The sequence below is a fragment of the Balaenoptera acutorostrata genome, chromosome 2 (assembly GCF_949987535.1).
Source record: "Balaenoptera acutorostrata chromosome 2, mBalAcu1.1, whole genome shotgun sequence".
NCBI classification, from domain to species: domain Eukaryota; kingdom Metazoa; phylum Chordata; class Mammalia; order Artiodactyla; family Balaenopteridae; genus Balaenoptera; species Balaenoptera acutorostrata.
In genome coordinates, this window is record NC_080065.1 from 175019988 (window position 1) to 175035286 (window position 15299).

Sequence of the window (15299 nt, forward strand, 5' to 3'; positions counted from 1 at the left end):
GAATTCTTCCACAAAGCAGCCAACTGAGGCTTTTTGACACCAACTCTCTCTTAAGAAATCCTACCGTGCCTAGCCTCATACCTTGCCCAATTTATTGCAGTGTTTTAGAAAAACATGTCTTTTTTCTAACTACAAAACTGTACATCTCACTGAAGAAAAACTGAGGAAATGCCAAAAAGCATAAGGCAGAAAGAAAAGCCACCCAGGAGAGGCAACCCTTTCCATTATGGAGGATTTCTTTTCAGGCTTGCTGTGGGCATTTTAGATGTTTAATACAGTATCGGGGGGCTAGGAGGACAAAAGTCTTTTGAGGAAACAAAGACTTCCAAGTGCCAAGAGTACTGTCACAGTAAACACTGTTTACACATAAATTACTTGTAACCTCCTTTTCTCCACATGTGGATGCAGGAATTTGAATCATATCTGAATTTCATTCTTGGCAGTTAATGTATAAGTCAGATTTGACCTCTGTGACATCTCAGAAAAGACCATACTGATTGTGCTAGACCAGAGTTTTTCAAACTTTGCTGCATGCTGGGGTCACCTGGGGAGCTCTGAAAAATCTCATGACGGAACCCCACCCCAGACAGCATCAGTGGTTCTTAATGCTCCCCAGGAGAGCCTAACATACAGATTTTGAGAACCACTGTGGTAGACTGTAAGTGATGGCCCTCAATAAACCACATCTTCTGGTGTTCGTGCCCTGTGTAATTCCCTCCCAGAGTGGGTTTGGCAATGACTTGTGTTGGCGATGGAACAGGTTATGTAAAGGGAGATTCTGGAGGACGTTCTGGCCCCAGGTAAGGCAATGTAACTTACACACGAACTAAACTACACCTCATGGAGCAGAACCATCCAGCTGGGCATGGTCAACACACAGAATCGTGAGAGAGAAATTCCACTGTTTTCAGTCACTCAGTTTTGGAGTGATCTGATGGGCAGGGAGAATTGGAATAGCTGTCTTCCCCACTACTGAAGCAGGCTTTTCACAGCGCCACTGCATCATGCTCACAGACCCCAACTGCTGACTCATGAATGGCAAAGGCCTGAAAGTGCCTTTCTACCAGTCAGTGGGGGAATCCGCCGCAAGGAGCCATGCTAGCGAGAGAGTATGTCACCTCCTTCAGGTGGGTTGCAAACCCCAGGTGGAAACACGTCATCTAAATTTTCTCCAAATTGAGGGAGAATAGTTGTTTTGTGGTACGCACATTCTTTGTGTGTGATAATCCTAAAGGCAGTGTTTCTAGTGGTAGTCAAACAGCCTGTAATTATGATACTCAGACTCATAGTTAATAACTTTTTTTTTGTTTTATTCTGCATTTCACATATGACAGTCCCAAACCCAACACATGGTTTTGTTTTCTGCCTTTCTTATTCTCTCAGCATCTATGTCAACACATTTTTTCCCAACAGCATATGCAATCTGATCCTTATCTGGTGGGTATAAAGAGGCCCTCAAAGATCCTGGCTCTCCAGCACGGGAACCTGAGTCCTTCCTTTCGACTACACCCACGTCTGTCTGTGCTGGGGGTCTGCCTCGGTCCCATCACCCTCGAGGTGTCCTTAGGCCAGTAACGCCAAACATGTTATGTGCCAACTCTGAATAAATACGGGGGGCTGCTTGGAGCCCAGGGTTGAAGGTAAGATGGCAGGCTGTGTCTGGGTTCCACTACAAAGAATGCTGTGCTTGACAGGCAATGCCTGCCATGGCAACACCCACTAGACATGTCTGGAATGGGGATACTGGGAGAAGAGGCTACATGCTGGCCACAGGTTTAGAAAGGGACAAGGGGTACGTTCCATCCTTGCCTTAGGTGGTTGTTCTGTTTCCCAGGCTGTGTTGTCTCACTGGCCAGGAGGCTGAGGGGGCAGTCTGAAGACCGTGAAGCTGCAGGTGGCCTCCCCAAGCCCTGGATGGGAGAGCATGAGCCCCAAGCTAGAGGGAGCTTGGAAGGGCAGCCTGCGCAGGGCCCTACAGGGGTCTACATGCTGCAGGCCATGCTGGCATTAGCTCCTTGTCCTATGGAGTCGGTTTCATCCAGGCAAAGCCAGCTGGCTGGCTGTCAAAGAGTCAGATACAACTCGGGGGTAAAACCACTCTTCCATGGCACTTACACAGAAATAACCTTAATCTCTGGATACACTTTCCAAACTAAAAATGTTTCTCTTCTATGTGCTACTGAGAAATCAAAATAGAGTAAAAGGACGGTCTTATTTTAATCAAGTTCCAGAATGAGGACATACAGCTTTGAAAAGCACTGTCTCAGCAGATGATGCAAGGATGTGTGTAAAAGAATGTTTCTAGAAAATACCAAAGGCACCAAATATAACCCCAACTTTGCCTTCTGCTTCTCCTTGATGCCACTCCATACCCCAGGAGGGGAGGCTACTTTGTCCAGCTGACTTTGGGAATGTCATAGTGCTCCGTGAGTGTGTCCAGGTGTCTGTTGAAGTCCTGGGAAAGCCGAGGAGAAAGCCCATGTCAACACAGACCCAAGCAAGGCACTAGGGATACGCAGCACTGCCCACTCCCACTTCTCCACATCCTGTCTCTCCTCAGTGAGCCCCTTCCTCTCAAAGCCACCCTGCCAGGCATTACAGATGCCTGAACCCTGGCCTTGCCCTTATATGACCCTGGGGAGGTTGGGTAAAGCCCCTCCCCACCAACACTCCAGTGGCTTCTCTACCAGGCTCCTAGCCTCTGCGCCCAGCCTGGTCCCTGCATGGCTCAGTCTCCCCCACCAGCACGTGACTTACCTCTACTCTCTGCTTGTGGGTTTTGGATGCTTTCTTCAGGATCCTTTCCATTTGCTGAAGAGAGGAGAGAAATGGAGGTGAGTCACATGCCTGATGCAGCCCAGGCCAGCACGCGATGGAAGACGAGAGCCCCCAGCCAGCCTGGCTCTCACACTTAGAATGGCTGGAGGTCTCAGGGTGAACACCTCGCCCCTCCCTCAACTCCACTCAGGTGGGTCCAGCAGGGATGCCTGGCCATAACACACCCCAGTGGGAACTCACGTCAGCTGCCCTTTGGTCTGAGTGGCGGGAAACGTCCTAGCACTGACTTAAGGAGACTCCGCTGGGAGCTGTACATGTGCTTCCTGCATCCTTGGGCAACTGACTGCATTCCCAGTTTGCAGAAAAAGAAAGCCTCAGAAGGGGTCTGAGGAAGGATGACAAATGAGGAAGGTAAAGAGGCTGACACAGAGTAGGTGCTTGAGTGACAGTACACAGAGCCAAGAGGGTTACGAGATCCAGATCGCCTTGACAAGTATGATTCTGGAACACGCATCCTGTACCACCACGACCTACCCGACTCCTCATGCTTAACACCAATTGTAGCTGGTATGAGTTAAGAGCATGGGATGCAGAGCCAGACAGAGCTGGGGCCGCACCTGGCCCTACACTTACTAGCTGGGTGACTGTGGCCGACTCCCTTTGGTGGCCCCCCCCATGAACCGAGCTGCCTGGTACTGGTGCCCTGGTGCAGTCCTCTGTCGCACTGACTCTGGGTTGGTCCTGTGACACGGTTTACTTAACAGAATGCAGTGCCAGTGCTGGGCTGAAGCTGTAAGGACACCTAGCAGGTTTTGCCTTGTGTTCTTGGAAGCTAGCCACCATTCGGGAAGTCTGATGACCTTGCTGCAAAGAAAGGACCTGGAGAACGAGATGACATGTGGGGAGGGAGGCCATGGAAGGAGCAATGAGGCACCAGACATGTGATGGTGAAGCCATCTTGGATTTCCAGCCCAGATGGGCCTCCAGCCCCAGCTGCCATCTGACTGCACCAGGTTCCAAGGGAGGCCAGCAGAAGAACCACCCAGCTAAGCCCAGGCAACCCACAAAAGCATGAGGTACACTGTAGACTGCCCCCTGGCTGCTCCTCCCTCTCCCTCCTCTTCTCCTTTGCTGCCTCTTCACCTCCCTCTGCGTCCAGTCAGCTCCCACCTGCCTGACACTCCCTCTCCCTCCTCTTCTCCTTTGCTGCCTCTTCACCTCCCTCTGCGTCCAGTCAGCTCCCACCTGCCTGACACTCCCTCTCCCTCTGAAGTATCGGCCTTGTCCATCCCTGCCCCTTCCTGCTGCTGTGAGCCCAGCTGAGGCCCGTGTCTCCTCACAAGAGGCCACACTGACTTGACCAGCTGTCACCAGTGCCAGGCACTTTGGGGGGCTCCGCCCTCCCTCTTCTCACTCCACGCACCAAGTTCAGAGGGTGTCATGGGTGCTGTTGCAAACCCCACTTCACAGACAAGAGAAAATGAGGACCAGAGTGCACAGTGGGTGATGGGGCTGGAAATGCCAAGCTCTGATCCTTTCCACCAGGCTGGAGCCTTCCTTCCAGGAGCTGTCCAGCCTATAAAGCCCATTGTGCTCAATCCAACACTCTTCCACAAGGGAATCTGCATTTCCCAACTGTACCTCGCTTTGTCCACACCTGCTCGCTTCTCTCTCATCCACCTCATGCACCTCCCTCTGTTCCCCTCTCTTTCTCTCTCTCTCTTCCTGCCCCCCTCCCTCCCTCTGCTGGGTCAAACAAAACCCTCAGGAGTATTTCTGGTATTCATTGCCAACACGAAAACTTCACCTTGACCTTCTACCCTCCACCTAGAGGCCCATTTCTCCATTCCCTTTGACAGCAAATCTCCCAAGACTTATTTCTAATCCTTGTCTCCATCTCTGCCTTTCCCTGCCCCCACTTGGATCCACTCTAATCAGCCTTTCCTCCTTCTCATACCAAATGCCAACTAAGGGCTCTGAGTGCTCACCCGCCTAGACCTCCTGCCAGCGTATGACACAGTTGATCACGTCTTCCTTCTTGAAACACTTTCTCCACTTGGCTCCTAAGGACACACTCTCTCCTGGTATCCCTCCGTCCTGTGCTCCTTTGCAATTTCTTTTCTGCCACCCTCTGATCACCAGGGGTCAGATCCTAGACCTCCTCTGTCACTATCCTTCCTCAAAGGATCTCATGCAGTCCCCAGAGCAATTCCCAAATGTTTATCTGGGCCCAGACCTTTCCTCTAAACTGCAGATTCAGGTATCGAACTGTCCATGAGAACTCTCCACTTGGGTTTCTAACAGGCACCTTAATTTAACTTCTAAAACAAAGATCTTGATCCCCCCACTTTAGAAACCTGCTTTACTTACAGTCCTTCCTATTTCAGTAAAACAGCACCTTCATTCACCCGGCTTCTCCCACCAAAAATCTTGGCCATTCTTGATTCCCCTTTCCCAGCCCACACCCAACCCATCAGCTAATCTGGCTGTTCTTCCTTCAAAACCTATCCCAAACCCGATACCTTCCATCACCTCCACTATTACTGCCCCACTCTGAGGGGCCACTATTAGTCACTCTGATGGTTGCATGAGCCTCTCCCCCTCTGCACCCCAACTCCAGCAGTAAAATCCCAGTCCCGCCTCTGACGATAACCTTAAGGAACGGGCTTAAGTGCATTCACTTGTTAAGTCCTCACCACCTATGAGGTTGGAACTTGAGTCCCACTTTACAGATGAAGCAATTAAGGTGTGGGAGGTGAGCCAACTTGTCTAGACACCACCAACAGTGGTAGAGACAGAATGGGACGCAGGTCTGTCGTGTCAAAGCCGGTGAGTCTCTCTCTCTCTCCTTTTTCTCTCCTATGACTCAATTAGGCCTGGGAGTAATGAGTTAACTTTTTCCTGATGTTACTGGGCCAAATCACCAAGACCATCGTTAGCGTTTCTCAGCCTGGGCACTATTGACGTTGCGGGCCAGATCAATCCTTGCTCTGGGGGACACTGTCTCAAGCACTTCAGGATGTTGAGCTGCATCTCTGCACAGCCCCGCCCCACCCAAGTGGTAACAAACAAAAATGTCTCTAAACATTGCCAAATGTCTCCTTGGGGCTGGAGGTGGGGGACAAAATGGCCCCCAGTTGAGAACCACTGGCCTAGACTGATTATTCCCGCCAAACACAATGCGCTGAACGCATCTATCCTACGCTGACCTCTCCTATCCTCCGCCACCCAAATTTATTAAGTATTTAATATTAAGAGAAATCATTTCTCAGAGCCTGAAAATACAACGTATTTGAAGCTGCCGAAGTCGTCATGGGAACACTTCGTGGTGACCTACAGCAGTGAGTATGCCCATTTAATGTCAACAGCTAACATCCATTGAGCACTGACTTTATGCCAGACTGAGTGCCATTTGCCCGCGTTACCTCATCCAAAGTTCCCATCCCTCGTAGGAGAAAGCATGATCCTGACCCCTACATATGTGGAAACTGAGGCATCAAGAGGTGAGTCACTGACCCAGTGTTACGGGGCAAACGAGCGACAGCGCTGGAATCCAAAGCCGGGTCTCTAGCTCTCCCCTCTGCGGTCCTAGCCGGCCAGAAAGCCTTCTTGTCCTCGGAGCTCCCCCACCGTGGACTCTTCCTCTCTTACTCACGCAGCATCTTCTCCCCGGAATTAAGGTCCTCACTGACCGCTTGCCCTCCCCGGAGCGTTCTGGGGTAGATCCCGGTTACGGGTCTCCGGGTCCTGCCTCTGAATCCACCCCAGGAGACCCAGGCCAGCGATGCGGGACATCCCTAGGCTTCCCACCCGCCTTACCCGCTTTTCCTGCATCTTCTCGAAGGCCGCCTGGGCCGGTGTCCGTTTGTCCAGGCCGCGCCGCTTCTCCTCCTCGTTCTTTTTACTTGTTCCCATCGCTTCCAGCAGTTTCGCCTTGTCTTTATCCTTCTTTTTCTTCTTCCTGGAAGGGGAGACGGGGTAACGGCGGGTCAGAGGGCAACGCTCCGGGGTCTCAGGAAGAGGCTCAAAGGGACAACCTCTCGGGACTCACCGCTTAGTCACTCCAAGCTCTGCCACGCCTTTCAGCTTCAGGGGCGCCTTCTGGACCTGCTCGTAGGCCTCCATGGCGCCCGGCTGACGTCCGGAACGTAAAAAGGCCACAATTCCCTATTTTCACCCGAACGCCCGCCTTCCTTCGTTTTGATTGGCCGACCTAGGCTGTGCGCATGCGTAATTGCATCTAGACGTGGGCCACACTTCCGGGTTCAGGGCCGGACTTGGAGAGTCAAGCGCGTCCCTAGCTTCTGCATCCTGTTTCCTGCCACACTTCCGGTTTTGGCGCCCACTTCCAATTCCCCCCGCCTTGGGCACCTAGAGATGGGAAGCCTTTTTGACAAAGCACCGGTTTCCTAAAACCCAACGTTCTATTGAGTGTTTTGCGCGTATTTGAATGCTCTGTTCTCCTTTATTGCCATATTTTGAGGGTTCAATAGATAACCTAATTTTGTAAGCCTATTAAGTACTCGTTAGTTTTTCAGCTTTTGGTAAATGACGGTAGTATATGAAATATATGTTCGTGGTATTTAAAATAAAAATCGATTTCATTGACGTACAATTTATAAACAGTAAAATGCACCCATTTAAATTGTAGCCTTCCACGAGTGTAGTCACATTTATACACCTATGTAATCGCCTTCAGAATCAAGATAAAGAACATTCCTTCACCCCCAAATTCTTTTGTTCCTCTTTACAGTTAATTCTCCCATCCCTTTCCCCAGGCAACTCCAAATTTGTTTTCTCTCACTATAGGTCATAATGGTCTTGTTTTTTAAAGTTTCATATAGGTGGAATCATAAAACGTGTGTTCTCTTGAGCTAGAGTACTTGCACTGGGCATAGTGTGTTTGAGATTCTTCTTGTTGTTGGGTATAACAGTACTGCATTTTTATTGGTAAGTGTTATTCCATTGTAACTGAGTAGGACTCTTCCTGGAACACACCCTCCCCCACCCACTCACCCACCATGTCTTCTGCCTGCCTCTCGTTTGTAGAAGAGCTTTAGCCTCCTAGGCTGTCCCCAAGTTCCAAAGTGTAAATTTAATCAGAGAAGTGAGACAATGCAGAAAGAAAGGAAGACAAAGTAATAATACTTTAGCCATTAAACAAAGTCAAGGGGACTTGCCTGGTGGTCCAGTGGCTAAGACTCTGCGCTCCCAATGCAGGGAGCCTGGATTCGATCCCTGGTTGGGGAACTAGATCCTGCATGCATGCTGCAACTAAGAGTCCGCATGCTGCTACTAAGACCCGGCGTAGCCAAAATAAATAAATAAATACTTAAAAAACAAAAACAAAGTCAAAGACATCTAGTTCCTCCTCAAGGGCTACAGATAATATTCTGAGCCATACCCTTTGAGGGTTTCCCCACCAGGTAGAAGAAGTTAACTGTATGCTGACCACAAGCACATAGATCCCAGACCTGTTGGAAGCAGAAGATTGATGATGTTGACTCCCAATTGCCTCATGACCAACCAATCAGAAGAAGGTCCATGAGCTGATCACATACCCCACAATCCCCCCTCCTCACACTGTCATTAAAAATCTTTCCCTGAAAGCCTTCAGGGAGTTCAGGCCTTTTAAGCACTAGCTACCTGGACTCCTTGCTTGGCACCCTGCAATAAACGCTAAACTTTCCTTCACCACAATCCAGTGTCAGTAGATTGGCTTTACTGCACACAAGCAAGCAGACCCAAGTTTGGTTCGGTAACACCATTATATATAAATGTATTCAACTTGCTTATCCACTCACCTGTGGATAGATATCTGGGTTGTTTCCAGTTTGTGGCTATAATGAATAGAGCTTCTGTGAACACAGTATATATCTTTGTATGGACATATTTCTCATTTCTCTTGGGCTCACTCCAGATGCCTTTGCTTCTTGAGGTAGAATTGTAGCCAGATTTGGTTTTCCTCAGAATAAAATGTTGATTCTCAGCCACTCTGGCTTTGAGGCTGTGATAAGAGAAAATAGTTGCAGAAGGTGTACCAAAAAACCTGATCTAATAGTGTCATAACACTTGGGACTCCAGTGAGTTGGGCTTTTAATTCCCTGATATCACAGTAATTTGTTTGTTGAATAAGCAGAACTATTGTCATAACCAAAACACAGTTCTATCTTTGTTTCCTTCCATTCTTTTAAACATTGTATTTTTCAAGGTGGATCATCTTCCTCTGCCCTGGATGAAAATGCTGTCAGCCCCATGGCGCTCCTCTCATTTTTTCATGTGACATAGAGGAAACTCACTTTATGTAGTAAATAAGCCTCAATTCAATAAATGGAAAGTCCAGAACTTGATTTAGAGACAATAGTCTCTTCTCTCCCACAGCTGGAACCTACACACTGCTAAAAAACAAACAAGACAACAGACCTCAAATGGAGTCACTTATACTAAGTGCCACATCACCAAACTGAGACTTAACTACATTTTTGGCTCTTCCAGAAATGGAATCTCAAACTAGTCAATCAGGAATTGCCTGGTCAGCACTAGTTAGGTCATCTGCCTGATAGACTCCTACCATCCCCTAAAGAAAAGTAACCTTGCAATAACCAACCAGGTAAATAGTATAAATCCACATGTTCCGTGTAAGAAAACCACACAGTAAAGAAAAAGGTTAAAAGAAAGAAAGAAAAAGGAAAACAAAAAAGTAGAAGCTTCCCTTCCCACCTCCTTCCAAAGCGATTAACAAGTTCATTTTGATTCTTTGCAGCACAAAATGTGTATATGCCAACATATATATATATATATATATATATATATATATATATATATATATACATACATATATATATCTTTGCGATGTTCTTTTATTTCTGCCTTCAGCTTTTCACTTATCAAAATGTCTTGAAGCTCTTTACAAGACAGCAGGTACACTTCAACCCCACCTTCCTCAAAGCTGGATGTCCTGTGGCTGAGTGAAGCCCTCCCCAACCAATGACCATCTAGGTGCCCACAAATCTTATCTGACTTTTGCAAGTGGCCTGAATCTGTAGCAGTGGAATTGCGGAATCCGAGAGTATGTGCATTTGTGCATTTAAATTTGGACTGCTGTTGCCCAAATTGTGCCAGGGACCGTTTTTGGAGGGCATTATGGGGGTGGAGGAGAGAGAAGAAGAGAGAAGCAAGCGCCCCCAAATCTAGAGGGGGTCGACAAAAGAGGGCACGATACCTGCCTTTTCTCATTCTACCTGCAGGGGGCAGCAAACGACTGCCCGATTCTCCAGCCATAGGCTCAACCTTTGGCGAACCGGAATTGATGAGATCGCCAAGAAAGGAGTGGATGTAAATATGTATATATATATATAACAGATTCACTTTGTTGTACTCCTGAAACTAACATAACATTGTAAATCAACTGTACCCCAATACACATTTTAAAAAAAGAAAAAGAAAGAACGGGCTTCCCTGTGCCAGTGAATGGGGGCGACCAAGTGATGCCAGCTTACTTGTGGGGCTGTCCACGACAGAATCAACTCCGCAGGGAGGGACAAGACAGATTCAGGTGTGGAAATCTGTCCTCCCCAAGCCAACCCAGCAGGGTTGGAGCTCCTTTTTGGCACTTCCAAGGCTGTGTGCCCTGGAGCAAGTGGCCTGACGTCTCTGAGCTTCTCTTTCCTCTTTTATAAAATGGGAGTGATGACGATGATAAAAACAACAGCTAATACTTTATATGGACTCATATGGAGATCATCTAATTTACTCTTACAGCCACCCTATTATGTAAACCATCCTGATTTTATAGGTCGGGAAACTGAGGCACAGACATAATCCAATGCACACTGAGGAGTGTTTGATCCTTGCTTTTGTTAACCACTATGAGGCCATCCACTCAAATTAGATGCATCACTATTTTATAAACCTTGAGAAAGTGTTTTTCAACCTTTTATCCCCCCTTATTACCCCCTAAAGAGACCATTTTAATTTAATTTAATGAGAGAAGTTAAATGCTGATGAATAAGATTTTGCCAGGGAGGGTTAAGCTTTGGAGGACCACAAACCACTGAAATATCTAAGATTTTTTTGTCACCTCCTCCCCCCAAATCAATTTTCACCCCCTTGGGGGCAGTATTACCCCCATTGATAATTTGTGTTCTAAGAGGGAAAATGTGACAAGTGAACTATGACACAATGCTTTCGATCCCTTAGAAATTTTATTTTATATCCTTTTAAAGAGTCTTGAGATTTTCATTATATGCTACTGCTGTGTATACATACAAAGAAAATCAGTTAAGGTTTCCTAAATGTCTTCATATTCAGAGTATACTCTTCAAAATCACTTTCCAACTCTAGGTTGTCAATGCCTGTGCTTTATCACATGACATCTCCCTCTGTGCCATCAAGGACTCCTGTAAGGAGCATTTCTTTAAGACAGTCTGCACTGTTTCCAAAGAATAGGGTATGGAAAGGGAAAAAACATAGGGTATGGTGGGAAAACATGGGACATATCGCCTTCCAAGTGATCAAAGCCAACGTTGTTGGTGACATGGTATAGCTCCTGGTATGATGTGATGATGAAACTGAGCAGGACCCTGCAGGGCCTTCCTGGGAACACACCCCATGTCCTCCACCTCTTGTTTGTAGACAAGCTTTAGCCTCCTATGCTTTCTCCAAGTTCCAAAGAGCAAACTTAATCAGAGAAGTGAGAAGATGCAGAAACAAAAGAAAATAGTCAAGTGAGACAAAATAATAATAGTTTAGCCATTAAACAAAGTAAGGGACCTTTGGTTCCTCCTCAAGGTCTATAGATAATATTCTGAGCCATATCCTTGAGTTGTTTTGCAGATACTAAAACCCCTACCAGATGGAAGACATTAACTGCATGCTGACCACCAGCACATAGACCCCAGACCGGTTGGAACCAGAAGGTTGATGATTGAGATTCCCCAAATACTGCCCTGCTACCTCACCACCAACCAATCTAAAGGACATACACGAGCTGATCCCACACCCTACGACCCTCTCCCTCACCTTGCCTTTAAAAACACTTCCCTGAAAGCCATCCGGGAGTTCAGGTCTTTTGAGCATGAGCTGCCCATTCTTCTTGTTTGGCCCTGCGTTGGGCACCTTGCAAAAAACACTGAACTTTCCTTCACCAAGACCTGGTGTCAGTAGATTGGGTTTGCTGCATACAGGCAAGCAGACCCAAGTTTGGTTCAATTACAATGAAGAAGGGCAAATGAGGTGTTTCCTGTTTTGGGCTATTATGAATAAAATAGCCATTATAGGTTTTTGTGTGAATATAAGTTTTCATTTCTCTGGGGGTTGCCCATGAGTGCAAGTGCTGGGTCGTATGGTAGTTGCATGTATTTTATTTTATTTTATTGTGGTAAGAACACTTAACTTGAGATCTACCCTCTTAACAAAGTGTATACTACATTATTGTTGGCTAGAGATATAATGTTGTCCAGCAGATCTCTGGAGCTTATTCATCTTGCATGATTGAAACATTACGCCTATTGATTAGTACGTCTCATTTCCTCCTCCCCCAAGTCCCTGCCAACCATTTCTACTCTCTGCTTCCAAGAATTTATTTTAGATATCTCATATAAGTGGAATCATGCAGTGTTTGTCTTTCTGTGACTGGTTTATTTCACTTAGCAAACATCCTCAAAGTTCAACCATGTTGTCACATATTGCAGAATTTCCTTCTTTTTACAGGTTGAATAATATTACATTGTTTACATATATACCACATCTTTATCCATTCATTCATTGATGGACTTTCAGGCTGTTTCCATATTGTGGGTATTGTGAACAGTGCTACAATGGACATAAGAATGCTAACATCTATTCAAGGTCCTGATTTACATTCTTTTAGATGTATACCCAGAAGTGGGATTGCTGGATCATATGGTAGTTCTATTTTTAATTTTTGAGGAACCTCCATACTGTTTTCCACAGAGGCTGCACCATTTTGCATTCCCACCCACAGTGTGCAAGGGTTCCAATTTCTCCACATCCTTGCCAACACTTGTTTTTTGTGTTTGTTTTGTTTTGTTTTTGTTTTTTGATAGTAGCCATCCTGACAGATGTGAAGTGATATCTCATTGTGGTTTTGATTTGCATTTCCCTGATGATTAGTGACATGCAGTATTGTTATTATGATTCTGAGTTCTATAGCCTATATTATTATTATTATTATTTTTTTTTTGGCTGTGTTGGGTCTTCTTTGCTGCATGTGGGCTTTCTCTAGTTGTGGAGAGTGGGGGCTACTTTTCTTGCGGTGCGTGGGTTTCTCATGGCAATGGCTTCTCTTGTTGTGGAGCACGGGCTCTAGGCACACAGTTTTCAGTAGTTGCAGCACACAGGCTCAGTAGTTGTGGCTCGCGGGCTCTAGAGCTCAGGCTCAGTAGTTGTGGCGCACAGGCTTTGTTGCTCCATGGCATGTGGGATCTTCCCGGGCCAGGGATCGAACCCATGTCCCCTGCATTGGCAGGCAGATTCTTAACCACTGTGCCACCAGGGAAGTCCTATAGCCTATATTATAAGGGGATTTAAAAAGACCTCCTTGTTCCCCATTGCCTCATGGTTGAAGTCCAGGATATACTATAAGGTATTGTTGCATATAGTTTATCATAATAAAGCTGAAATTGATCTATGCCAAGATAAAATTTATTTATTTATACCATGAAAAATGATTTCTTGGAAATGCAAAAAAGAAAACAATTCCATCATTGGAGCTGGTGTATCAGAGAAGCAGCCTCTAATGGCAGACATGAGCAGAAGCTTAATTAACAGTTATTAATTAACTTAATCATAGTTAGTGCTTGCTGAGCCCCTACATACAGCACTGGCTGGCTTGCTCTCTCTCAACTGTGTGATGCTTGCTCCAGCCTCAGGGCCTTTGCACTTGCTGTTCCCACTGCCAAGGACTCTCTTCCCACTCAGCTTACTTCCCACTCACTTCCTTCCAGTCACTACTCATATGTCACCCCAACAGAGGTGCCTTCCCTTCCTAATCTACATAGCTCACCCTCATCTCTCTCTATCTCTGCCCTGTTTTATTTTTCTTCTTAGAACTTAGCCCTCCTGACTAATTATGTGTTTATTTGGTTGCTTGCTCACTGGAATGTGAGATCCATGAGATCAGGAACTCATTTTTTTCACGAATGTATTACCAGGACCTAGGACAGTGCCTGGCACACAGTACATGTTCAATCATTAATTGAACATTAATTAATTGGGGGGGGGGAGTTACATAACCAAATCACAAAGTGTTTTATGGGGTCAGGCATAGGAATTTGGACTTCAATCCTGAGGCAATGGGGAGCAAGGAGGTCTTTAAAAATTAGTTTTGTTATTGTCTTCATTTAAAAAATGTATTGACAAGCAATAAAATTCACCCTTTTTGTGTACAGTACTATGAGTTCTCACAAATGAATACAGCCATGTCACCAACACTACAATCAAGATATAGAACAGTTCCATCACCCCCCAAATTCCCTTGTTCCCCCTCCCACCCCCCAGCCCCTGGCAACCATTAATATATTTTCTGTTCCTATAGTCTTGTCTTTTTGAGAATGTCACATAAGTGGAATCATCTAGTAGCTGTCTTCTTGACTCACTTGAAGGAAGTGAGGCTTCTTTCACTAAGTGTAATGCATTTGAGATTCATTCACATCGTGCATATCAATAGTTCATTCTTTTTTATGGCTAAGTAGTATTCTATTGTACGGACAAGCCACAGTTTGTTTATCCATTCCCCAGGTGAAGGACATTTGTGCTGTTTCCCATTTTTGAAGGTTATGAATAAGGCTGCTATAAAAATTTATGTACAAAAAATTTTTTTAAAGCTGAAATATAATTCACATACCATAACAGTCACCCTTTAAAGTGCACAATTCAGTCACATTGAGTACGTTCACAATGTTGTGTAACCTTCACCACTATTCAGTTCCAGAACATCTTCATCACCTCAAAAAGAAACCCCATACCCATTAGAAGTCACTCCCCATTCCCACTCCCTCAGCCTCTGGCAACCATGTATCTATTTTCTGTCTCTGTGGATTTGCCTGTTCTGGACATTTCATATAAATGGGATCATACAACATGTGACCTTTTGTGTCTGGCTTCTTTCACTCAGTATAATGGTTTTGAAGTTCATCCACGTCATAGCATGAATCAGTGCATCATTCCTTGTTATGACTGGATAATATTCCGTTGTATGGATAGACCGCAATTTCTTTATCCATTCACCCATTGATGGCCATTTGGGTTGTTTCTACTTTTCTTTCACGTACAAGTTTTTATGTGGACATATATTTTCAATTCTCTTCACCTAGAGTAAAAATTCCTGGGTCATATGGTAGCTATAAGTTTAACTTTTTAAAGAACTGCCAGACTGTTTCCCAAAGCAGCTGCGTCATTTTACATTCCCACCAGCAGTGTATGATGTTTCCAATACCTCCGCATCCTGGCTAACACCTGTTATTGTCTGTCTTTTTTAGTATAGCCATCCTAGTGGGTGT

At 45.8% G+C, this 15299-nt stretch overlaps 1 protein-coding gene across 1 annotated transcript; it reads right to left on the reverse strand.

Moving 5' to 3' along the window:
- Positions 1-1289: 1289 nt before the first annotated feature.
- Positions 1290-6968, reverse strand: FAM32A (family with sequence similarity 32 member A). Its single transcript, XM_007183589.2, has 4 exons — positions 6830-6968; positions 6598-6739; positions 2758-2811; positions 1290-2455 (listed from the first exon to the last, which is right to left on the reverse strand). The coding sequence occupies exons 1-4, from the start codon at positions 6901-6903 to the stop codon at positions 2387-2389; spliced, it is 339 nt and encodes a 112-aa protein (XP_007183651.2). The 5' UTR covers positions 6904-6968; the 3' UTR covers positions 1290-2386.
- Between the last annotated feature and the right edge of the window lie 8331 nt (positions 6969-15299).